Raw genomic sequence first — 26,771 nt, forward strand, 5'->3', positions numbered from 1 at the left:
TAGACAAATCGAGAAATAAAGAACTCTATTTCTCATAATTTATTACTCAAATACGTAGTCCGTTAATATCACATGCTACAACATTTCAAAGATTGCAAATACACCAAAATAATAAGAAACTGGTTTTTGGTCTTAGTTCACAAGTGGAGAACTATGACTTTATTGACGTGGCATAATAATCATCACCGCTACATTTTTGTCTTTATTTTCAACAACTCCACCTCACTGGATCCTGTAAAACAAAAATTAATAATAATAAGAATTAGTACATTAAAATATTCTTAAGTAACATTACTTTTTTTTTTCTAAAAACAAATAAATTAATTTTAACTTTATATTAATATATCATATCAGTACCATCTACTACATAAAATAAACTCACGTTAGCATAATATTTTAGTAACTATGAAAAAGGTTTTATTTTTGTAAATTATATATAAATAAAAAATAACAACGCAACAAATTTTATTGTGCATTTAGCGACCATATTAGCGACCGAATTCATATAAATGGTCGCAAAATTAACGATCAAAACAAAATCCGTCGCAAACATAGCGTAACGCGCTATAAATTTATTTCATAATTTATACCTGTTGCAGTCTGTTGAGGGGCTGATCTTATAGGGCAAGTTAATACCACATTTTCCAGGGAGACTAGCAGCATTATTGCCACTAACGCCACGGTAAGACGACGAAGCACTCTTCAGACAATTGCAAACGGTCTTACGGTCAGCGGTAGTTTTTGCCTGACTCCTAAGCCCTCTAAGCCCGTTACAACAAGCTGGCGGCGGATTCCCGCCATTCCTAAGGTACCCAAGGCATGGTGCCACAGAGCCCACAACCTGACCACATGTCACGGCCTCTGTCTCGGGCACGGTCACTGCTAGTAACACAACTAGCAATACCATCATGCAAGACATCTTGATAAACATAGTTGTCATATTGCTAGAAGTGAGAATTGATGGAAGTTAATAGGAAGGTAAATGCATTGAATGTGCAATCAGAAGCATGTGATTGTGGGGTTTATATAGAAGACTATGTAGAAAGATCTTGGATTTTTACAATTATTGAAACTTTGTTACTTTCCTTATTTTGTTTTTGATATATTATTTTGCTATGGATATTTACAATCATATTTTTATTAAAATCAGAAACTATATTGAAAGTTAATTACAAGTAAGAGAAAATCAGAAAATAATAATTTTCCTTTTCCATATGTTTTATACATTTATAAATACGTTTAGGCCATGGGATATATATCAGGAAGGGTCATTCGTGAGTGGTGGGGTTGTATGATAGAGGAAAAATTAAGATGACGTTGACATGACGAATGGTAAAAATAATGGTGTAGAGAGCACATAGCCTTATAACTAAGTGATACACGAATACTTGATCACTACATGCATTTGTTTGAGGGGTTTACTAAAAAGTTTAATAAATGTATGAAATACATGCGGATATAAAATATAATTAAAATAAGATAAGGTGTGTCTTGACAACCAACACGTGTTTATATCATTCGCATTTGATGCTTTTGTTTTTCTAGTTGCTGAGGTTGTGGAGCTACTTAGTCGTGTCAGACGAGTCATGTAAAGCAGACCCCTCAAACTGTGAATTCTGTTTTCAAACGACTTAGTTTTGCTATCCAATAAGAGCTAGTGTCGCAACTTGTTGGCCATTTGCCTTCTGTGTCACATAAACAGTATCTTTTATTGAATGCAATCGTTTAAGTGTTTTATTAAAATTAGGGAAAAATATATTGTAAATCACTTCTTCAACTTTCATGTTATTAACTGTAATGTTTTTTGTTAAGCAATTATTCAAATTGTTTCATCATATTAGAGTTTGGTCTTAACTTTACGTGATTAGTGGGTTGTTGGGGTTTGGAAATTGATGTTAGTGATTTCAAGTTGACTTGAAGTCAACCAGATTTTGTAATTTTGTGGAATTAAGTTTTTTTATATGTATTTATTAGTTTATTAATTTTTTTTGTTAAGCTTCACTATGTAGAGGGGAAAAAAACTATACAGTTTGTGTTTATGTTTCTATGTTATTAACTTTCCAAACAGTTTCCTCTTCAGTTATATATAATCAAAAGTCGAAGATCGTTAGGTGATTGCTTGTCGAAACTAAATCTAAAAGCGTGTATTAATTTGATAAATTTTCAATAAGGGATTAGTTTGGTATAAACTATAGAAATAAAAAAAATCTTGCTATTTTGGATATTGATAAAGGTAGTTCGTTGTCAGGTTATGAGGTGGTTAAAATGTGAAATATGAAGTCAAAGTTCAATCTCTTTAGAATATCACATAATTGTTCAAAAATAAAAGTAGTTCGTTGTGTTGACCGTTAACCGGCCATTGATTGTGGACAGCTGAACATGTGTGAATTCAAGCCCATTTTAATTAGTAAGTTTTGTAAATCCAGCATATAGCAAAGTATAAAATATTAATGAGCAAACACATTACAATTATAATAATAATGATATTAATATAATAATAACAATAAAAAGAATAATCATAATCATAATAGAGGTAGTATTTGTCAATAGTAACAGAATTATTATTATTATTATTAAAAAAGACTTGCATTAGAAAAGTATTAAAGAAAAAAACAAAAATACAGTGACCATGTACGACTCGCTAGCATCTTCCTAGGCGCTATACGTACGTGAGTGGTTCAATTCTCTCCCTATCGTTGTAACTAAACGTGACTTTGCTTCTAAACTGTATCATATGACTCTATGACCACTAACATTTAAGAAAATTAAAGACTTAGGTGGCCAAGACTTTGTGGTTCTTTGCACCCATCTTTAAGTTGCAAAGACTAGGCCCAACTTGTATTTATTATTCAATTTAAATTATGTCTATGGCAACTGCACACAGTTACATATTTATTTATAAAATTATATAATTGCAAAAGAATTTGTTTCATGCCTTTAAAATTCTTTGCTTATAACTTTACATAAGTTCTAAGTTTTGAATGATAAGAATTCGACTATTCGAGCTTTCAGAAAAAAGAAACGATAACAATTTGTCTTTGGTATCAAGGGTGATGTTAGATAACACGAACATTATCACCAATGTTCAGAAAAAATGATCAGAGTTATAAAAACACCATGATTATTATTATGATAAACCGGGAATTTAATCACTTTTTGATACAGACATAAGTTTTATATAGTTAAATTCTAATTTACAAAACACGTTTCTTTATTCTGGTTACAAGCCACTTATTTAAGCTGGCAGTCCGCATGCCTGTGCGCGTTCGGGTGCTCCGCACCCTCCGCTAGGACCACTGGATGTGATATGTCTTATAAGAACATTAACATAAGAATTTTTTTTTTTATAAAAAGCTCACTAGTTTTATAATCTAGCGATGTGGGACAAGAAACTTACACTCCTACTTATATTAAGGCGGAAGCCTCTCCTTTCCTTTCCTCACCAATGTGGGATGTGATTTTCCTTTTTTTGTTTTCTTTACTTTTTATTTTATGGTTTGTTATAGTATTTGATTCTATTTAATTTTGTGTCCACTCACATTAAATCCTAGATCCACCACTTCTTATAATTTTGTGTATCCATCTTCGTATTCAGTAGTTGTTAATAATATTTGTATGCTGACCGGCTAGACAAATCGAGAAATAAAGAACTCTATTTCTCATAATTTATTACTCAAATACGTAGTCCGTTAATATCACATGCTACAACATTTCAAAGATTGCAAATACACCAAAATAATAAGAAACTGGTTTTTGGTCTTAGTTCACAAGTGGAGAACTATGACTTTATTGACGTGGCATAATAACCATCACCGCTACATTTTTGTTTTTATTTTCAACAACTCCACCTCACTGGATCCTGTAAAACAAAAATTAATAATAATAAGAATTAGTACATTAAAATATTCTTAAGTAACATTACTTTTTTTTTTCTAAAAACAAATAAATTAATTTTAACTTTATATTAAAATATCATATCAGTACCATCTACTGCATAAAATAAACTCACGTTAGCATAATATTTTAGTAACTATGAAAAAGATTTTATTTTTGTAAATTATATATAAATAAAAAATAACAAAGCAACAAATTTTATTGTGCATTTAGCGACCATATTAGCGACCGAAATCATATAAATGGTCGCAAAATTAACGATCAAAACAAAATCCGTCCCAAACATAGCGTAACGCGCTATAAATTTATTTCATAATTTATACCTGTTGCAGTCTGTTGAGGGGCTGATCTTATAGGGCAAGTTAATACCACATTTTCCAGGGAGACTAGCCGCATTATTGCCACTAACGCCACGGTAAGACGACGAAGCACTCTTCAGACAATTGCAAACGGTCTTACGGTCAGCGGTAGTTTTTGCCTGACTCCTAAGCCCTCTAAGCCCGTTACAACAAGCTGGCGGCGGATTCCCGCCATTCCTAAGGTACCCAAGGCATGGTGCCACAGAGCCCACAACCTGACCACATGTCACGGCCTCTGTCTCGGGCACGGTCACTGCTAGTAACACAACTAGCAATACCATCATGCAAGACATCTTGATAAACATAGTTGTCATATTGCTAGAAGTGAGAATTGATGGAAGTTAATAGGAAGGTAAATGCTTTGAATGTGCAATCAGAAGCATGTGATTGTGGGTGAAGAGGTATGCACCCGCCTTAACATCGAGCGGGGCGGGTCAACCCACAAGATATAGACAAGAGGCTTGAAATCAAGATGTCATGAAGGCACAAAGCCAAAACCTATGCGCATGGCGCATATCACATATGCTCACGCATATCACATATGCTCACGCATCACATATGCTCACGCACCATATATGCTCACGCATATCACATCTGCGCGTGGCGCAGATCACATATGCTCACGCGTCATATATGCTCACGCATATCACATCTGCGCGTGGCGCATCCGCGCGTGGCGCGTACACATATGCTCACGCATCAAACATCTGCGCATGAAACATCTGCGCGTGAGAATAAAGAGAAGACCTCGCGCATCCTCAGGATAGGCGCATATCACACATGCACATAATCAACCTCGTCCTTATCCAAATCAGGATAAGGACAACCCTGATTGTGCTCATCAGACAACCTTCCAGAAGGAATCCTTTAAGGAATAAAGAATATGCTGATGTTGACAGCTGCCAATGAAAGGTGGACAACTCAGCAAAACCCATGTGCTACCACGTGATTGCATATGGGTCAGGTGAAATACCTTGGTCAGAGAATAATCAATGAAAAAGCACCAGGTGTCCTAAGGATACGTGGCGCGAAGCAATAGGAAGAGGCCAAAAAGGCCCTAATGGGACCTGAGCCCAATCATTGAAAATCCTAACACTATAAATACCACACCACCTCTACAAGGGGAGGTAAGCAAGAAAATACACTCTAAATCTTTACTCACTCTCAGATTATTATTATTCTCCTACAATCTCTTATTCTCACACCGGAGGGTTACCCCAAAGAGGACCCCTCTGTCCCTTTCTGAGGGGTAAGTTCACGGTGCTGCTCATTTTGTAGGTGGAAGAATTCATACTCCGGAGAACCATCGGTGATATAGCACACTCATACCCGAGGAAAGTTGATCGTCTACCAGTGAGCCGATCCACGTTTCTTCATTGGCGCCATCACCTGTTACAACGGCAACAAAATCTCATCAGTTCTCTCTGAAAAACTTCACCATGGTTTCCGGTGTTCGAAACAGCGATCAAGTTCTGGAGGATAATGAGCTTGAGGATGTTAATGAGGGACAGCAGTTTCTGAGGGCGCCGCGTGATACTGCGCGCACCACCAGTAACCATCCCTTCATCACAACACCTCATAGCCAGACTGAAACTCCTCCAGACGATCTCACGTTCCAGAATCTGACTGGTGCAAAACAAAAAGGACCAATGGGTCCAGAAGTTGAAACCAATGACCCTAAAGAATGGCTCATAAACGAACAACGGCGTTTAATGGACAAGTACAATGAGCTGGTCAAACACAAAAAGTTAGCCGACTTAACACAAAGGCTCGCATTTGATAAGCAAACCATTCAGGGAACAACAAAAAGGGCGCGCGCGCCGGAAGATGGTCACTCTGTTCACACCGAACATGCTGATTTTAGTGATGAAGAAGTGCACAGCATGAGGAAGACGCGAGATACTCATGCAGGAGGCTCACAGCTCCGCGCACACATGAACATGGCGCCTGGAGCCAAAGCCGATATGGATCTATACACACCGTACAACCCACCAGCGAGAGGGCAAGTGAACGTAACCACACCATACAGGCCAGCCATCTTGGTGAAGCATTCAAAATTCACTGAGCGCATCGCGAAGGCTCCCATTCAACACAAAACCAAGATGCCAAGTGGGTTGGGCAAGTACGATGGCACAACAGATCCAGACGATTTCTTACAAGGTTTTTACAACCCTGGAAACCTAGAAAGCTGGACGATGCTAACATGGTGTCACATGTTTGCTCGCTGCCTCACGGGCGCGGCGCGTGTCTGGTTCGAAAGCTTGCCGACTGGACAAATCGATGGGTTCGAAGAGCTATTGGAGAAGTTCCAAGCTCACTTTGTACGCCGGAGGGTTACCCCAAAGAGGACCCCTCTGTCCCTTTCTGAGGGGTAAGTTCACGGTGCTGCTCATTTTGTAGGTGGAAGAATTCATACTCCGGAGAACCATCGGTGATATAGCACACTCATACCCGAGGAAAGTTGATCGTCTACCAGTGAGCCGATCCACGTTTCTTCAGTGGGGTTTATATAGAAGACTATGTAGAAAGATCTTGGATTTTTACAATTATTGAAACTTTGTTACTTTCCTTATTTTGTTTTTGATATATTATTTTGCTATGGATATTTACAATCATATTTTTATTAAAATCAGAAACTATATTGAAAGTTAATTACAAGTAAGAGAAAATCAGAAAATAATAATTTTCCTTTTCCATATGTTTTATACATTTATAAATACGTTTAGGCCATGGGATATATATCAGGAAGGGACATTCGTGAGTGGTGGGGTTGTATGATAGAGGAAAAATTAAGATGACGTTGACATGACGAATGGTAAAAATAATGGTGTAGAGAGCACATAGCCTTATAACTAAGTGATACACGAATACTTGATCACTACATGCATTTGTTTGAGGGGTTTACTAAAAAGTTTAATAAATGTATGAAATACATGCGGATATAAAATATAATTAAAATAAGATAAGGTGTGTCTTGACAACCAACACGTGTTTATATCATTCGCATTTGATGCTTTTGTTTTTCTAGTTGCTGAGGTTGTGGAGCTACTTAGTCGTGTCAGACGAGTCATGTAAAGCAGACCCCTCAAACTGTGAATTCTGTTTTCAAACGACTTAGTTTTGCTATCCAATAAGAGCTAGTGTCGCAACTTGTTGGCCATTTGCCTTCTGTGTCACATAAACAGTATCTTTTATTGAATGCAATCGTTTAAGTGTTTTATTAAAATTAGGGAAAAATATATTGTAAATCACTTCTTCAACTTTCATGTTATTAACTGTAATGTTTTTTGTTAAGCAATTATTCAATTGTTTCATCATATTAGAGTTTGGTCTTAACTTTACGTGATTAGTGGTTTGTTGGGGTTTGGAAATTGATGTTAGTGATTTCAAGTTGACTTGAAGTCAACCAGATTTTGTAATTTTGTGGAATTAAGTTTTTTTATATGTATTTATTAGTTTATTAATTTTTTTTGTTAAGCTTCACTATGTAAAGGGGAAAAAAACTATACAGTTTGTGTTTATGTTTCTATGTTATTAACTTTCCAAACTGTTTCCTCTTCAGTTATATATAATATAAATATTTCTATACAATATATATAGGATATAATTTATTAATTATACATTGATTAAATATTTCATAACTTTAAGTTATGAAATATAAAACTAAAAGAAAATAATGAAGATATGACTCATAAACTTATACGGATTTCGGATATTTTTATATACGACTCAAAATTTTTTTATATATGAGATGCTCTTCTAGACGTAATCAAAAGTCGAAGATCGTTAGGTGATTGCTTGTCGAAACTAAATCTAAAAGCGTGTATTAATTTGATAAATTTTCAATAAGGGATTAGTTTGGTATAAACTATAGAAATAAAAAAAATCTTGCTATTTTGGATATTGATAAAGGTAGTTCGTTGTCAGGTTATGAGGTGGTTAAAATGTGAAATATGAAGTCAAAGTTTCAATCTCTTTAGAATATCACTTAATTGTTCAAAAATAAAAGTAGTTCGTTGTGTTGACCGTTAACCGGCCATTGATTGTGGACAGCTGAACATGTGTGAATTCAAGCCCATTTTAATTAGTAAGTTTTGTAAATCCAGCATATAGCAAAGTATAAAATATTAATGAGCAAACACATTACAATTATAATAATAATGATATTAATATAATAATAACAATAAAAAGAATAATCATAATCATAATAGAGGTAGTATTTGTCAATAGTAACAGAATTATTATTATTATTATTATTAAAAAAGACTTGCATTAGAAAAGTATTAAAGAAAAAAACAAAAATACAGTGACCATGTACGACTCGCTAGCATCTTCCTAGGCGCTATACGTACGTGAGTGGTTCAATTCTCTCCCTATCGTTGTAACTAAACGTGACTTTGCTTCTAAACTGTATCATATGACTCTATGACCACTAACATTTAAGAAAATTAAAGACTTAGGTGGCCAAGACTTTGTGGTTCTTTGCACCCATCTTTAAGTTGCAAAGACTAGGCCCAACTTGTATTTATTATTCAATTTAAATTATGTCTATGGCAACTGCACACAGTTACATATTTATTTATAAAATTATATAATTGCAAAAGAATTTGTTTCATGCCTTTAAAATTCTTTGCTTATAACTTTACATAAGTTCTAAGTTTTGAATGATAAGAATTCGACTATTCGAGCTTTCAGAAAAAAGAAACGATAACAATTTGTCTTTGGTATCAAGGGTGATGTTAGATAACACGAACATTATCACCAATGTGCAACAAATTCTTAAAGAAAGAGGCTTGGTACCCAATGTCTTATTGGTTCGGAATTGTTAGCATCAATATTCCCATTGTTCAGAAAACAATTTTTAATTTTAAAAATAATTACTTACTTTTGATGATGACTAATTAAATTTGACCTGACATATAATTACTAGTTCATCAATGATGATTCTTTGTCAAACACTTTGTTAATTAAATATGTTAAAAGACATCAAAGTGTTGATTGAAATCATGGATATCACAAAATAGATACGCAGTGAAACAAGAGAGGTTAAACATAAACATAAAACAAGATAACACCTATACGTTAGATTAGTACTTTTGAAAATCATTATTTTTATATTTTAATAGTGATAGAATAAATAAATAAATGCTAAAGTTGAATCATTTAACTAATTTAGTAAATTTAAAATTTGTTATATGTAATTCCTAATGAAGCTAATTATAAAATGTTTACATATCTTGATTCTTTATCCAGACCAGCTATAGCGCGCTATGTGGGATAGCATGTGGAATAATATGAAAATAATCCATATGTCGAACCTCCAAAGTATTATGGTATTAAACTACAAAACTTGATGTTTATTTTTTTAATAATTTTAATTTTGGCATAAGAACCCAATCAGTTTAAGAAATGTTACTTGATCTTTTTATTTTTTACATACAGGTGAAATTTTGACCAATATAATGTTTATAGGATTGCATTGTGGCAATTTTGACCCTTAACTGGTCAAACGGGTTAGAGTGTCAAAATTTACCCTAAGTGCATAGATATTCATTTGTCATATGGCAAGCTTCTTCAGTTCACTGAAAGTTTGAAATAACCTTTTAGATGTAAAAAGTAAACAAAGTCGAGAATGACGGATGCGTATAAAATTTAATTCTTTTCATTTCTTAATAACTTATGCTTATTACTTAATAACGTTTTACTCAAAATGCTACTCCTAGACACTATTAGACATATGATAGCAATGTGGAAATTTTGACCCTTCAGCTGGTCAAACAAGTCAAAAAGTCAAAACTTGCCTAAAGTATATAGATATTCATTAGTACGTATGGCAGTCTTGACCCATAAACTGATCAAATGGATCAAAAATTCAAAATGTGTGTTTGATGCATTTTCAGTTTACCAGGTGTTTTTAGATAAGCTTTTTGTTTATCGGCTTTACTCCGCTAATCATGAGCTTTTGTTGATGCTTTTTTTTATTTATAGTTATGCATTTTTAAAATTGCTATTTCTTTGTTTTTTTTCCTAACACCTTTAACTCTTCACAGGAAATCTATAACTAGAGTTGACATCATCAACCACCGGCCACCGCTAACATAAACCTGCCACTACCAGATACGATGTTTGCATCATGTAACTAACATTGTCAACATACATTAAAAATCATGTATTAAGTACAAACAATGCAATATAATTGTCATTGATAAACCGTATCGTAAACCATTTATAGATTATAATGTTTTCATTATTCAGTCTTGTACAATACACGAGTAACTAACCAATGACATTTGTTTTTGTCTTATAATAATTTGTAGATGATCACCAAATAATATTTGGGCACTATAAATAGTAAATTGATAAAACTATTATGTCTATAAACTACTTTAGTTAATATTATAATACTTACTTAAGCATAAATACCTTGAGTTATATATTTAACCTAGTTTATTAAATATATGTTGTTGGATATTTTAGTGTTATTGGATTAACTTGTCGATCGAGGAAATAACATTAGAGATTAAACGAGTTAGGTGACGCGGGAGTGCGGGCTTGTTTAACAATAATGTTATTTAGACTTTGTCATTCGGTTTTATACTTGGGCTTAAGTGTAATGTTAAATGGACTTTTAATTAATTCATTTGGGCTCATGAGGGAATTAGGTTTGGATTAATATATTAATCAATATTTTCATTCCCTGGATAATAAGATTATATCGATCGAATAGATAGAACAGAGAGACGGTTACTTCTCTCTGGTTCTTCATCATCATATAGAATCATCAAATCCAATTCCAACTACTGAAAATCTCTGTCTTATCCGATACGATTGCGCATAACCCGCAAATAGGTTTATCTGAAAGTGATTCACGATTCAGAGATTAATCCAGGAAATTGTTCAAGAAACCAAGATTACATGTTTGCATCATTGATCAAATTCATCATCCAGGTACGCAATTATACAACATATGTAAATACTTAACCATATAGTTCAATTAAAAAATATCTAAATACTCAAGGGAGATCCTAAACTCATAGGACAACTTGGAAGTTTAACTATATATATGAATATATAATACACCTCCATATCTCTAGAGTTGCCAATCTCTTGCCCTAAGCTGATATTTCTAACCTCATATCACTAGATATTGCCCCTCTCTCCCTCTTTGATTCGGTGTTCAGTTATTATCAATGGAAGAAGGAAAGATGGTTTAGGTTGAATCGAACTAGCACCTTGATCCTTGAAATCGCGTGGATACGAATAAAGACATAGATCCGTATATCTTCTACCATACATCAAAGGCTTCAAACTGAGGTAAACGATTCTAAAAAGTCGTATATATATGTGTTCGGTCTTGTCGAGATTAGCAACGGTTGGATTGGTTTGGGTTTTTGTTTTGGTAAGACCTACTTCATGTAGTTATTTTAATATGTGTTTTTAACTAATAAGTGATTAGTTATTTTAGTTTTGAGTTTTGAACTTTATAGACCTTACATGAATAAGTTGCATGATAATTAATATTATATTATGAACCAAATCAATCATATATTGTTTTTGAATCATTACAGTTATTCATAGTTTATCTAGCAAAATTAATTTTTATGTAGATCCCTTTATTTGATAATAATAATAATAATAATACTAATAATAATAATAATAATTCATGTAAAAAAGTAAAAACAAATCTATAAACTATCGGTTCGCATTTACTTCATATTTATATGCCATTATACCCTCAACGACCTCTTCATTTTGACTCTTCTTCTCAGCAATTGTCGGCAAGAAAAATCTAAAAATAAAGAAAAAAAACTAATATATTACATCACAGTGACGCCTAAAATCATTTTTTTAGGCTCTTCTTCTTGATTAACAAAATGAAACTATATTTTCTAACGGGCTTCTAGTGAATAATTCAATAGCGATGGTGGGCTAGTGTCAATTTCACAAACCCAAAAGTTTATTAATGTAACTATACCAGGCCAGTGAATGTGGGCCATTTAAAGATTGGGTTGAGGTCACTTTTGACAATTTGGCAAACCCAAAGTTTTTCATGGCCTAAAACGTCAACCGATATGATATTAAACTATGGGGCTGTTTGGTTCATTCAGATCTGAATGAGTCAGATTTGAATAAGCCTCTGTCTCATTCAGCAACATATTTGAGTCTAAATGATTCAGACCAAATTATAATTATTCAAATGTTTTTTTGTGTGAAACCAAACAGCATGTATTCTGAATGAATCAGATGTTTCCATCTGAATGGTTCCATTCAGATGAAAACAAACAGCACGTATATAATATATGTCCGAATGTCCAATTAACCCAAATCTATCTCATACTTGTTTATTCATATATTGGAAATGAACATATATAGTAGTTTACAGTTATTTTAAACCTGAAACTAATAACAATATACAATTGTAGCGTTTTGGCTTCAAAAATTCAAATAATTTTTAACTACTTAATAATATCAAAGAGTATGTCCAACAGTCGGTAACATAAGGTATATAATTGAGTATAAGACATTTGTTTATAACAGATTATAAGATTAGGATTTTCAATCTATTACCACTTCTAGTTGTTATGCATCATTACATCTTGTAAAAGCTAGCTCCTCTTGAAATATTCTTCTAACATTGTCATCAAAAAGTTGGCTTGTGGGTCTTAATGCTTTCTGCTTTCGTCGAACCAAAAATTTGGCCACCATATATTTTCTACAAAAGGTAAAGAAACATGTTTTGGAATCTAGAGTACACTTTTTTTTTCTTTTTTTTATTGGTTTAGATTTACAATGATGGAATCCCAACCATGTTAAGTATTGTTCCTTGTCCTCATGATCATCAATCTCTTGATATCATGTGCATATACATAGTCAAATCTATATCAAATTTCACGTAACTAATTATATATTAAGCGAATTAAACGTGACACTATGAAATTTGATCATTATATAGCGATTTAAAAAAAAAACTAAAACTCAGTTTCTTTTATATAAACTTGAAAAATTACCAAACAATATTAAGTTTACTTTGATTACTTGGTTTAAAAAGTTATAAAAGTTTCATAACGAATCACTATATATATATAAACTTTGTTTTTTTAATCGGTCATTTGGATCACTGAGATTAAAACTTTGTCACTATTATTCTTAAAAATATTAAAATTTGTGTTAATTGGAAAAAATGATTGCATTTATTTGGAAGTGAACCCAAACCACTAAACGTAATAAATTTGCTTGCCTAACCCTAACAACTTCAACAATCATTAGGAAAACCTCACACCCTTTACCTAATCTCCTTCTACAAACCCTAACCCATTGACTTTGCTACATTACATGGATCCCTTAATAAAAAAAAACAATACATTTTATGATTTTAAATACTATATTAAAACAAAAGTTTTATCTATTTTCAATATAATTCAAAAAGTGTGTTAAAATGCATGGAAACCCTAAACAAATTCACAAAAGGTGGTAATATTGGATTTGGTAGTGATTATTAGGTAACCAGAACAAAGATCATCTTATATGCTTATATACATATAAACCTTATAAGTTATAACATCCTTAAAACAACATAGATCTCTAGTTCTTCATCTAATCATGGTTGAGTCTAACCATCGTCTTCTTTTGTCATCTTACCCCATGAACGGGGACATCACAGATGATTCTTCCCAGTCCGAAGAAATCAGTTTCGATGCCGACATGGTGGTGATGTTAGCGGCTTTATTATGCGCCTTAGTAGCCGCGCTTTTGTTAAATTCGGTGATACACATAATCTTAAAACGTAGGCGTGAGTCCATGGAGGCAACAACAAGTGTGCAACCTGTTGGGCTAGAGAAACGGGCACTAAGAAAGATTCCGGTGGCGGTGTTTAGGTTGCGGCCAGGCGGTGGCTCCGGGACCGAGTGCTCAATATGTCTTGGAGATTTTGTGGATGGGGAGAAGGTGAGAGTGTTGCCGGAATGTAACCATGAGTTTCATGTCAAGTGTGTGGATAAGTGGCTAAAGGAACATGCCTCGTGCCCGAATTGTAGACGGTCTTTGGTTCCTGCTAAGGTTGTTGATGGCGGAGACCGAGCAACGGTTAGGGTGGAGCAGGGTAATGCAGCCATGGTTTAACATTTGAAGGATGATCAAAATGTTTGGTTAGGTGTTAATTAGGTGTACTTTCTAGTGAACCATTTGTAAATATGCTAGTTAATTTGGTGAAAAAAGGTCATACTTACCTTTTAACTTTGGGTTTGGTATTGTGTTCTAGTTAAAAGAATTCAGTTTTTCTATAAGTTTAATTAAAAGATGTATGAAGTTGGAAGTAAAAAAAGGACAATTTAAAAGATTTTAGTGGAAATGAAACAAAAGCATTTTTTTTTTCTGTTAAATATAGTTTTATAATCAAAACAATTGCAACATACAGTAAAAAAAAAATAGTCAGGATAAACGTATTTTCTCTCTCCTTTCTACTTATCATCACCAATCACCACTCTCTATAAAATCAAATCAAAGCTGGTTTAATTTCATTCTTTAGAAGTTTCTTAAACGGTTTTCTTTTTAGAAAAAAAAAACTTCAAAAACACTTATTAAACAAATAAAAATGTTAACTAAACTAAATAAAAAAAAGTTTTTTTAATTTATAAAATTTATTTTAATAACATGTTTCTAGCTATTATTTAAATTTTTATAAAGATGTATTTAGATAATAATGATATTACGTCTTTATAAAAACGATTAAATTTCTTTTTGTTAGATTCGAATGCATAAGATTAATGTTATATGAGAAAAGAAACAAACTTGTTGATCAAGTTTTATGTTATTTAATTGTTTTTATTTATTAAAAAACCAATACGATTTTTTTAATGTTAATCATCCCTAAAATGTATCTTTAAAAAACAATCTCCAAAAAAATTAAAACATTTATAGAAAAAGCATTTTATGAAAAATAAGAAAAAAATTTCTTTTTAATAAGAAAAAAAGTACGTATTTGGTTACTTGAAAAAATAAAACACATTTTCTAAGAAGTACAAAAAGAAAAATAGTAGAAAGACATTTAAAAAAAAAATAAGCAACAAATTGTAAAACAGGAATGATGATAAAAGATAACATAATGAAGAAGAAAACAAATGAAAATGTTTAACTCGTATAAATGTAAAAGTTGAAGGGGTTGGTATGTTTAGTAAAAACAAGAGAAATGCACATTGCAAAAAAAAAAAACAAAAAAAACAAAAAAAAACTACTTTGTTATAACTTAGAATATCCAAAGTGCCATATGAATTTTTTTAAACAATCAGCCAAACTTTAATATGCTATAAGTAGATTCTAAACCCACATAATGTTGATCTTTTAGTTTATCGGGTTTTTGTATAGGGGTAGATAAAATTTATTACTTTCCTTGAATGCACTTAACAATATAAATAAAAAAAATGTTGGTAATTTTATTTGTCAATGAGCAGTTGTAGAGTGTTAAAAGAGAGACTTGATGTTATGTGACATAAGGTTCAATTCCTGCTCTTATCATTTTATTTTGACGGCGTAATTAAAAACTAAGCGAGTAGATGACGTTAATTGCTGAGTTTTAGAGGTTTGTATGCGTTTGAAGTCCCAAAGCCCCCTTATCCATGGAGTCGGGGTTTTAAAAAACAAAAAACATCACCATAAACACAGTGAGTAAACCATGATTACTACTTTGATGTCATCGTTGAAGTTGTCGTCTGTCTCATCCTCTGGTCTTCCACCAAATTCTTTTACTTCAAACAAATCATTACATTCTGCCAAGTTTTCTTCACGCCGCTGGACATTCCCACGTACAATTTCTTTCTTTCTTTCGCTCTAAATTAATTATTATGGGCTTTGTTTTGTAAATGGCAGGAATATATGCGTATTCAAGTAATGATATAAAGGTGGGTTCTAACATTGAGGTTGATGGTGCTCCTTGGAAGGTTCTAGGTACTTCTGTTCCCAATTCATTATCAGAATTTATTCATCTTTAAGTTTATTCATGCCTTGATGTTCTATATGGGTTTGCACGGTTTGGTTATTAGCCTCGACCAAATCAACCAATCGGTTAATGACCAAAATCAAATTTAGAATAAAGTTTTAACTTAAAGATACATGAAATGAATGTAGAAATACATGAAATGGATGCATAATACATGAAGTGAAGGTATAAAAGCTAAAAATATATGATGACATGAGTGGTTAATGGAGGGCACAAAAAATAACAGATAACTTGGTTAATTTCGGTTCAGTTTCGTTGGTTATTGCTCACCCCTATCTGTAATTTCATTATTGGATTCTTCATATGCTTAATCTGTTTAGGAAGTGTTTTGACTGTGAAAATAAAAACGTATTACAAATTGATGTTTTTTATAGTATCAAATATTATCCCGTGACAAAATGATGATCTAAGTTTGTATCAGTGTTCGTGTGACACCCTTTAGTGATGGAAAATGTCACATAATCCAGTTAAATTATTCACTTAGAGTAGTACTAAACGATTTGTCAGCTTACATGATTTCTAATAAACACAAAATACTCTTGTGTCCCATGAATCAAAATAGTCTGGGACCATGCGGCCTGTATAGCAACATTAATGGTGTCTGGATGGTGTGTTAGTGGTGTTCCTTGTTAGGCGCGATGTTTTGGTGGCTCGATCAAGGGAGGGTAGCCTGCCCTTGCTTTCGTTCGGCCCGCTTTATTATAGCCAACCCTAAATAAATCTATTAACACTACAGTTAATCTTTAAATGCAAAATGATGTGCTTGTAATTCCTTGAGCACCTAAATAATATTAAACCACTAGTTGGCTAGTTGCAGTCGTGGACGTAGATCATACAGATCGGTGAATCTCGTGCCCTGTTTCTCCGCTTGAATTCTGTTTTCTCTGTGTGTGTTTGTTTGGTTGTGATTTGCGATCCAGAGGTAACTTACATTCCTTTAAACACAACTTATAAAATAGTTATGCTTTAAATGTGTGCTACCCCATAAACGTTTTAGGGGTGTTTTAGCCAGTTTTATAATATGTGACACACTTCATTGTTTGTAAGCGGTTTGGGCACTTATATAATATGGTTGCTATGTTGCTATTTAATGGTACCACCAATGGAGTAATTTCTTATATGACAAATTGCATTATATCGAATTTCCTTTTATCTCATTCTATTTCTTTTTCTTTTCTTTTTTTCCTTTTTGTGTGTGTGTTTTCTATTTGATGTTCAGAGTTTCTTCATGTGAAGCCTGGAAAAGGAGCTGCTTATGTGAGGACTACACTACGGAATCATATAACCGGAAACTCTGTTGAGAAAACTTTCCGAGCTGGAAGCAAGGTATATAGAAATGTTTTGACTCTTTGAAGTCAAATGTCTTTTTTCTATTAATTCAGAAAGGGGTGGCGGTGCAGCTTGTTGTCCGCCTACCTGCTATGTTGATGTAATATCTATGTTTCTATATAATTTAGCAAGTTAATCACTCAAGTATTAGAAATTCAAAAAAAAAAAATTTCCAAAATTGATGTAGCACTGTTACAAGTTTTACAACAGAAAAAAAGTTCTTTATGCAATATTTGTTATAAGAATTGATGGCTATTTAAGATTTTCCCCAAAACTTAAAAAAAAATCTGTCATTTTGCGGTCAAAATTGGTTCGTTTGACCTCAAAAGTCAAAATGTTCATTCTACTTTATTTTATCTTTGATGATCTTGTCAGATTGAACAAGCTGAGATCTCTAAGGAAATGAAACAATTCACATACAAGGACGGTTCACAATTTGTTTTCATGGATCTGGTATCTTTAACTTCTTTTACTTACGAATTTTCTTTAATCATCATTTCCTATTTTTTTTAAGATTAATATTGGCGTGCTATATTGCAGTCTTCATACGAGGAAGTTCGTCTTAACGAGTCTGATATGGGAGATAAGACGAAATGGCTGAAAGAAGGCATGGAGTGCAGTTTGCTATTTTGGAAGGGAAAAGTTATCGATTTTGAGCTGCCGATACAGGTTAAAGTGAAAATAGTTGATGTTGATCCCGGTGTGAAAGGTGATGCGGCTCAAGGTAATATAAATGTTACTAATAGTTATTACTATCTGTTTATCCTATTAATCAAATGTCTAAAATACCCTTCGTGTATGGTATTAGAGGTTTTAAATGATTGTTGTTTTTGGCAGGTGGATCAAAGCCAGCGACTGTAGAAACGGGTGCAGTTGTTTATGTTCCTTTGTTTGTGGACAGAGATCAAGAGATTATTGTGGATACAAGAACAGGACAGTACGTGAGTCGTGTATGATTTGTTCCTCAACGGGTTATTTTGAAGAAAATTTTGTTCAATCATGTTTGCAGGAGTTTCTATTACAGCTTTAGATTCTTGAATAGCATGTTGGTAAATTTGTTGTGAAAGTTACTTGCATATAAATGAATCTTTAATGTACTCTTTAAAGTGATTACTTATGGGTAACTATTATTGTTTATCTACCTCTAATTTTGTAACCTTCCTTGAGGTATATGGAACGTATTTGTAAACACTCTATGCAAATTTCATATTGGTTGTGAACATGTTGTCTTTTGAGTTTTGTTTTTGGCCGAGCCGTTTATTGTTCACTTATAACAGTTCTAACTTGGGCAAAGACGTGTAATATTGGTTTATAGTACGATTAAAATTTGTTGGTCAAGTAAATTTTATATGTTTTTTTTCAAATTTTAACATTTTTTTAAATAATCTTTTTAGATATAAATTGTATTTGTTTTAAACCCTTAAGCATAAACTGGTTAATTCGTTTATTAAACAGTCATATTAGATTGTTAGGGTTACCGCTTATTAAACGTTTCGTGCCCAAGTTAGCCTGTTTAACTAATTTATTATAGTCGATCCAAAACTTTAACTATTTTCGTGTCATGTCAAGAATTATAGCTTGTATTTATAGAAACGTTCGACCTCAAATGTTTTTTTCTATATTCGACCTCAAATGGTTTTAAGCACGTTGTTTGTTGACAGAGGTCTTGGCTGTTATGAACTTATAATGGACGAGATATCTTAAACTTTACAGAGCTTTATAAAAATGTCTGTGTTATAGCATTTCATCATCCCAAAACCCTTAGCGCCATCTAGTTACAACATTTATACGCATTCAAAACACCCCTTACTAGTTCTGCTATGAACACTTTTATCCGCTTGAGCTCAAAATAATCCGTAAAGCACTTTGTATTACAAAAAAACTATCTCATGCTACATCCGAAATTAACAAGGGTCGAACTTTAAAAGTGAAAGATCATACGACAACTCATCAACTAGGCTTCTTAAGCGGGATGACTCCATTTTTTAACGCAACACAATACACGCAAGTGGCATGCGTAACCATCCCTCGTCGATTCAGCTCACTAATCAAAACATCAAAGGTAACTCTCTCAAACATTTCACTTCCTCCTCTACACACCAAAACCAAAATCCACATTGCTTGTTCAATCTTCCCCTCAACACAAAGCCCTCTAACCACAGTGTCCAAAGTAAATGTCCTTGGAACCAAACCCATCTTCATCATCTCACACAAATTCACAAAAGCCTTGTCCACCTCATTCCCGTTACAAAACGCCTCAATCATGAGCTCATACCCACACGGGTCAAACCCACAACCTCGTCTAGACATTTCATCGAACACCTGGTACGCAACTTTCAACAACTCCTTTTCCTTTCTCGATTTCCTACACACCCCTCTTAACAAAGTATTCATCATTCTCTCGTCAACCTCAAATCCCATATCCAACATCTCGTTATAAACCTTAACACCCGCCTGAACCTCCCCCCATTGCAACAACCCGTGTAACAACGTGCTATAACTAACGCAATCCGGCCTGCAACCCCTCTCCTTCATCTTCTCCAACAAACCGAACCCCTCCAACGGCCTCCCTTCCTTAAAATACCCGTTAAAAACCGTGTTATAAGTCACTATACTCGGAACCAACCCGATACCAATCGCTTCATCGAGCAAATCCAACGCCTCGTCCGACCTCCCGACTTTACAAAACCCGTCCATAACCGCAGTGAAACTATAAACATCAGGCTTCAATCCACCATCTTTCAAAATCTTTAACAACAACTCATTAGCCTCTTCAACTCTACCCACATAACACAGCCCTTTTAACAAACAATTATACGTGTTAATATTCGGAGAACACTCTCTCTGACGCATTTCATCGAACACCTGGAGTGCATGTGTTAACTTACCCTTTTTACAAAGACAGTTGATCACTTGGGTGAATGTTTTAACATTAGGTGAACCAAACCCATTATTGATAACATGTTGTAAGACCTTATTAGCTTCAATTGGGTCATTTCGTTTGCAGTGACAGTTGATGAGAATAGAATAGGTTAAGTCATTTGGGGATAAGTTGTAATTGGGTAAATTGGAGTAGAATTTGAAGGCGAGATCAGTTTCGTTAGCTGAAACCATGGTCATGAAGAGGTTATTGAACTCAGTTAGGGTTTGAATTTTATTACCGTGTTTGATTTTACCGGCGAGTTTTTGGGCGATTTGGGTTTTGTGCGGTGGGTGATGGGTGGGCTTTGGATAATGTTTTGGTGGGTTTGATGGGGTGAAGAAGGATGGAGGTTGCAGGTGAAGTGGAGGCCTTACTGCCGGAGAATTCATGGTTGTCGGAGTAATAAGGTGGGTTGAGGGTTGAAGATATGTTTTAAGGGAGACTGATACATGTTTTGAATTGAACAAGAAAACATAAAAACGAGTATCGATACCGGTTCTGATAATGTTGATATCGGATTATCGGTATTGATGTTGTCTAAACGCTATTGGTTCTTTATGGCACATTAGGGATGAGCAAATGATACAAATAACGGTATTTACCGTATGTTAGTCTTTGGTACCGATACCGAACTGAGTATTTTCGATACTGGTACCAAGTTTTTGAAAAAATTTGGGATCAGGGTTTTTGAGATCGGTATTTGATACCGAGCTCATCCCTACAGTACATGCACTTGTTATAGCGTACGACACAAACAGTTATAGAACTTACATCGGGACATAGATAAAAATAAATATGTTGTAACAGTTACAATATTTTAAATGTACTATACAAGTTAGATTTTAAACATTGAAAGCGTTTATAGTATTTCACGATGTTCTATAAAAGATTATGTAACTAATTGTTTTAAACTATAACTAAAATGATGACTCTTGTTTTGCTAGAATTCCGTGTATCTAACTTGTACACGATCGTGTATGATTCAATGGTATAATAATATAACTTAATAACGTCTAACAATCTCAAATAATAATGTAAAAATACTATCCTAATTGGACCAAAGCCTAATACATTAGACGGTTAGACCTATAAGGGTTAAGTTCGTATCCCTCCTATGTATAGAGGACTCTCGAAGAACAGGGGAGGATCGAAGGAGGTTCCCCTTTAGCAGAACTCGGATTGAATAGCTCATCCTTATATCTTCAGTTACGTATTGTGTAAAGTGCAAAGTCTCATTATGAGGCTAAGGGTTTTAACGAGTAGTTGACCTTGACAAGCATTATTTGACATAAAATTAGAGAGCTCATGGTCAATGATAGAATTGAGTTTGAGTATGAGTAGGTGGAGTTGTGCTTAATTCTAACATGGGAAATACAAACTTATGGGCCTCAAAGAGAATGCGACCCAATTATGAGAATTCAAGTTGTGGATCTTGAGAATTTGTTTTTAGCATGGAGGGATTGCTAGAAACTTAGCGTGTTGCATAGGCGTGTATTGTGATAAATATTAGTTTGTATGTGTATGAGTTGTATTGCAAGTTTATGGTCAACAAAAGAGCAACTTTACATATAACTAGCCTATTATGCACCCATTGGTGTATTATATTCCGGTTTTCAAGAGTATGCGTCTGGTGGAATAGTCATATGTTTTTTTGGGTGTGTGTGAACTGGTTGGTGGGGGGGGGGGGGGGGGTGTTATTGACATTGCCTCAATGTATATATGCGTGTAAGGATTTTCTCAGTGTTCACCTTTCTTGTCTGGGTACTATATGGTTGTCTCATTTAGCTTTATGCTGATATTGTGTGCATATACCTTTATCGTTTTCTATAAACTATATTTTGCCAAAGGATGTGTAAGGATAGCTAGAACTGAATAAATTGGCAATATAGCCTTTTGGCCAAGTTGTCAAACAATTTGAGATTAGTTGAGTGTGTGGTGTTATAAAATTTTCAAACGATTTAGTATTATCTGGAATGAAAAACGATTTAATTTATGAACTACTGATAAAAAAATGTACTATTTTGCTTGGTAACTGTTAATAAATGAAAAACGAAAAAGTGGATTTATCCCAACTTAAATGACAATGGTGATAATAACCCCAACTGAGAATATTCATGTTGGTGGTCTCAAATTTAAAACAATCTACTCTCATTGGACATTCGTTAAAAATAATTGAACGACGTTAACTTTTTTCCGAAGTTCAACTGATGTTTTAGGGCTTTTGGTTGGAAGGAGAATACCAGTCGATTAATGTAAACTTTCTCGAAACTTTTCTCTAAACGACGACACGGTGCTTCAATTTGAGTGTTTGAACTTTCAATTGATAAAAATCAAGCCGTCTGGATCACGATGAGTTTTATATCAGTCAACTCGTATCCTTCATCCGATAAAAGCCTTAAAACATTAGTTTCAAATTCGAAAAAAACCTAACGCCGTTAATTTTTTTTTAACGTGTCCCAATGAGAGTAGATTTTCTAAATTTGGACCACCTGCCAGAATTTCTCAATTTGGATTATTATCGGTGAATGGCACTAGGTTGATATTATTAAAATCCAATTTGTAAATGGAAAACTAAATGAAATGATTAATGTTGAATGGGGTACAAACTCTTAGGCCATACGTAGTGGGGCGAGAAGGAGGGGCGAAAAGGGGCAAGAAGTTTTGGAACACCCCCCCCCCCCTCGGGCGATTTTTGGGCGAAAGGGGACGGGGGCGTGATGTTTTTGTCGCCGGAAGAGTAAAAGGAATATTATTATTATATTATTTTGTGTTATATATATATACATATATATATTACTATTTGTAGCCCCTACACCATTACACCTTAAAAATAAATTCTCACCCCTTGCTGACTGGGCGCCACACGACGCAATTCGCCCCCATTTGTAGTCCCTTCACTACGCATAGCCTTAAAATAGATTACTTGTATAGTTGGTAGAGCCATTGATTGTTGGTATGGACATAAAGGCATTTTAAGCAACATTGAATAATAACCATCATTATAATCTTAAGAATTCCAAGTAGTGATTATGATGTTTGAAATGTTTTCATTAGAATTAGAAGTAAACATAAAGAATTGCCCTTTCCAACATAAACATAATAAGAATCAATTTTCTAACTAAATGATAATTTTAAGTTTCATTATTTATAAATTATTAAAGTTGTATAAGTTTATCAATACTTTTGACAAATACACACAAATATATATGTAACTAGTTTGAGGTCCGTGTATTATACGGGTAATTGTTGAAATTTTAAATTTTGACCATTAAGTGAAATACAATCAACAAATTAATCATATATTGTTAATACAATTATAATTAAATTAAAATTACAGAAATTACATAACTAAAATTACACAAATATGTTACAAATAGGTAAAAACTTAGTTTTAAAGTGTATATGCCTGCTTATAACTCTTGATATAGCTATATATAGTTGTCCGTGTGACAAAAAATGTTTTCCAAGTACATACCAACTATAGATTAATGATAAATTGTATCCATGATACTAATAAAAAAATATTCATATACATAAAATATAATAACTTTTAATCAATTAATATGATGTCATTTGAGAACATATCTTCATGTTTATAAAAAAAACATGATTATCCCAAAACCATATACCTGAACTTTGATTATATAATTATCATTGGAATCTTTACAATTTAAAATTAATTGATCATGATAAATTTGTTGTCATTAATATTCCGTGTATGACAAAATTTTAATTGATTTTATATTTTACAATTAAAAATTGTATAATCAAGCAACATAAAAACATAAAATTTAAATATAACAAAATGATTTGTTTATTTCATATGAATGTTATCGCCAGGAAAATGAAAAATGCATACTAACATTAAAACCATATATAGTTGTCCGTGTGACAAAAAATGTTTTCCAAGTACATACCAACTATAGATTAATGATAAATTGTATCCATGATACTAATAAAAAAATATTCATATACATAAAATATAATAACTTTTAATCAATTAATATGATGTCATTTGAGAACATATCCTCATGTTTATAAAAAAAACATGATTATCTCAAAACCATATACCTGAACTTTGATTATATAATTATCATTGGAATCTTTACAATTTAAAATTAATTGATCATGATAAATTTGTTGTCATTAATATTCCGTGTATGACAAAATTTTAATTGACTTTATATTTTACAATTAAAAATTGTATAATCAAGCAACATAAAAACATAAAATTTAAATATAGCCTGCTTATAACTCTTGATATAGCTATATATAGTTGTCCGTGTGACAAAAAATGTTTTCCAAGTACATACCATATACATAAAATATAATAACTTTTAATCAATTTATGTGACAAAAAATGTTTTCCAAGTACATACCATATACATAAAATATAATAACTTTTAATCAATTGTATATGCCTGCTTATAACTCTTGATATAGCTATATATAGTTGTCCGTGTGACAAAAAATGTTTTCCAAGTACATACCAACTATAGATTAATGATAAATTGTATCCATGATACTAATAAAAAAATATTCATATACATAAAATATAATAACTTTTAATCAATTAATATGATGTCATTTGAGAACATATCCTCATGTTTATAAAAAAAAAAACATGATTATCTCAAAACCATATACCTGAACTTTGATTATATAATTATCATTGGAATCTTTACAATTTAAAATTAATTGATCATGATAAATTTGTTGTCATTAATATTCCGTGTATGACAAAATTTTAATTGACTTTATATTTTACAATTAAAAATTGTATAATCAAGCAACATAAAAACATAAAATTTAAATATAGCCTGCTTATAACTCTTGATATAGCTATATATAGTTGTCCGTGTGACAAAAAATGTTTTCCAAGTACATACCATATACATAAAATATAATAACTTTTAATCAATTTATGTGACAAAAAATGTTTTCCAAGTACATACCATATACATAAAATATAATAACTTTTAATCAATTGTATATGCCTGCTTATAACTCTTGATATAGCTATATATAGTTGTCCGTGTGACAAAAAATGTTTTCCAAGTACATACCAACTATAGATTAATGATAAATTGTATCCATGATACTAATAAAAAAATATTCATATACATAAAATATAATAACTTTTAATCAATTAATATGATGTCATTTGAGAACATATCCTCATGTTTATAAAAAAAAAAACATGATTATCCCAAAACCATATACCTGAACTTTGATTATATAATTATCATTGGAATCTTTACAATTTAAAATTAATTGATCATGATAAATTTGTTGTCATTAATATTCCGTGTATGACAAAATTTTAATTGACTTTATATTTTACAATTAAAAATTGTATAATCAAGCAACATAAAAACATAAAATTTAAATATAACAAAATGATTTGTTTATTTCATATGAATGTTATCGCCAGGAAAATGAAAAATACATACTAACATTAAAACCATTTTCAAGTAATAGTGATTATTCTGAGTTAATAGTGTAACATCCGGCCCCTCGCACCACCAATATTGTCCGCTCTGCCCACGAAGAGCTCACGGATTTGTTTTTGGTTGCCCAAAACGCTTTGGTAATTGAAGAGGCAGGACATTTACTTACGAACCAAGGATCTCTCTTGTCCACGACCGATGTGGGATAGCCTAAGAGTGGGACGATGTTGTGTTTGTCAAGGGTGTTACAGACAACCCCCCTTTGGACTCATCGTCCTCGATGAGGCGTGTCCCATCATCCCGAACGGCACAAGAGTGGCTCTGATACCACCTGTAACATCCGGCCCCTCGCACCACTAATATTGTCCGCTCTGTCCACGAAGAGCTCACGGATTTGTTTTTGGTTGCCAAAAACGCGTTGGTGATTGAAGAGGCATGACATTTACTTATGAACCAAGGATCTCTGATGTGCTTAAAACAGTCAATTAAATATTAACTAAATTAACAAGTAATAAAAACTAGACTTAAGACTCAACTACACAAAACACCGGCAAGTGAATCGGTCAATTGTACTAAAGCTAAGTAAGTCCGGAATATCGAACCCACATGACTCTATAAATTACGTTAATTAACTAATTAGACTCGACTTACGACAAGACTATTTATTATTAATGTTTAAAGGGGGTTTTTTAAACTAAGATTAAACTAAGAAAGCAAATAAACAAGTAAACAAGAAACAAGCAATTAAACACAAGATCGACACCAATCAGAGAAAGAATCTACCTAGGTAAGAACCTCATGCATCAACAATCATAAAGCAATGG

General features: G+C 32.9%; 4 protein-coding genes and 1 pseudogene across 4 annotated transcripts; 2 read left to right on the forward strand and 3 right to left on the reverse strand.

The window, feature by feature from the left end:
• LOC143532371 (non-specific lipid-transfer protein 1-like) lies at positions 1 to 1,005 on the reverse strand. Its single transcript, XM_077027438.1, has 2 exons — positions 591 to 1,005; positions 1 to 232 (listed from the first exon to the last, which is right to left on the reverse strand). Exons 1-2 carry the CDS (start codon positions 938 to 940, stop codon positions 223 to 225), a joined length of 360 nt encoding a protein of 119 aa, XP_076883553.1. The 5' UTR covers positions 941 to 1,005; the 3' UTR covers positions 1 to 222.
• Positions 1,006 to 3,627: 2,622 nt separating this feature from the next.
• Positions 3,628 to 4,637, reverse strand: LOC143532372 (non-specific lipid-transfer protein 1-like). The gene is made up of 2 exons (XM_077027440.1): positions 4,218 to 4,637; positions 3,628 to 3,859 (listed from the first exon to the last, which is right to left on the reverse strand). Exons 1-2 carry the CDS (start codon positions 4,565 to 4,567, stop codon positions 3,850 to 3,852), a joined length of 360 nt encoding a protein of 119 aa, XP_076883555.1. The 5' UTR covers positions 4,568 to 4,637; the 3' UTR covers positions 3,628 to 3,849.
• Positions 4,638 to 13,797: 9,160 nt separating this feature from the next.
• On the forward strand, positions 13,798 to 14,512 carry LOC143532373 (RING-H2 finger protein ATL74 pseudogene; annotated as a pseudogene).
• Positions 14,513 to 15,921: 1,409 nt separating this feature from the next.
• Positions 15,922 to 18,559, forward strand: LOC143532374 (uncharacterized). The gene is made up of 6 exons (XM_077027441.1): positions 15,922 to 16,051; positions 16,116 to 16,193; positions 17,465 to 17,571; positions 17,950 to 18,027; positions 18,115 to 18,298; positions 18,412 to 18,559. The coding sequence occupies exons 1-6, from the start codon at positions 15,922 to 15,924 to the stop codon at positions 18,528 to 18,530; spliced, it is 696 nt and encodes a 231-aa protein (XP_076883556.1). The 3' UTR covers positions 18,531 to 18,559.
• A 474-nt stretch (positions 18,560 to 19,033) lies between these two features.
• LOC143532375 (uncharacterized) lies at positions 19,034 to 21,008 on the reverse strand. The gene has a single exon (XM_077027442.1). It carries the CDS (start codon positions 20,884 to 20,886, stop codon positions 19,525 to 19,527), a length of 1,362 nt encoding a protein of 453 aa, XP_076883557.1. The 5' UTR covers positions 20,887 to 21,008; the 3' UTR covers positions 19,034 to 19,524.
• Between the last annotated feature and the right edge of the window lie 5,763 nt (positions 21,009 to 26,771).

The sequence above is a fragment of the Bidens hawaiensis genome, unplaced genomic scaffold (genome assembly GCF_021521415.1).
Source record: "Bidens hawaiensis isolate Kalapana, Puna unplaced genomic scaffold, B.hawaiensis_p1.1 tig00009444_1, whole genome shotgun sequence".
Classification (NCBI taxonomy): Eukaryota; Viridiplantae; Streptophyta; class Magnoliopsida; order Asterales; family Asteraceae; genus Bidens; species Bidens hawaiensis.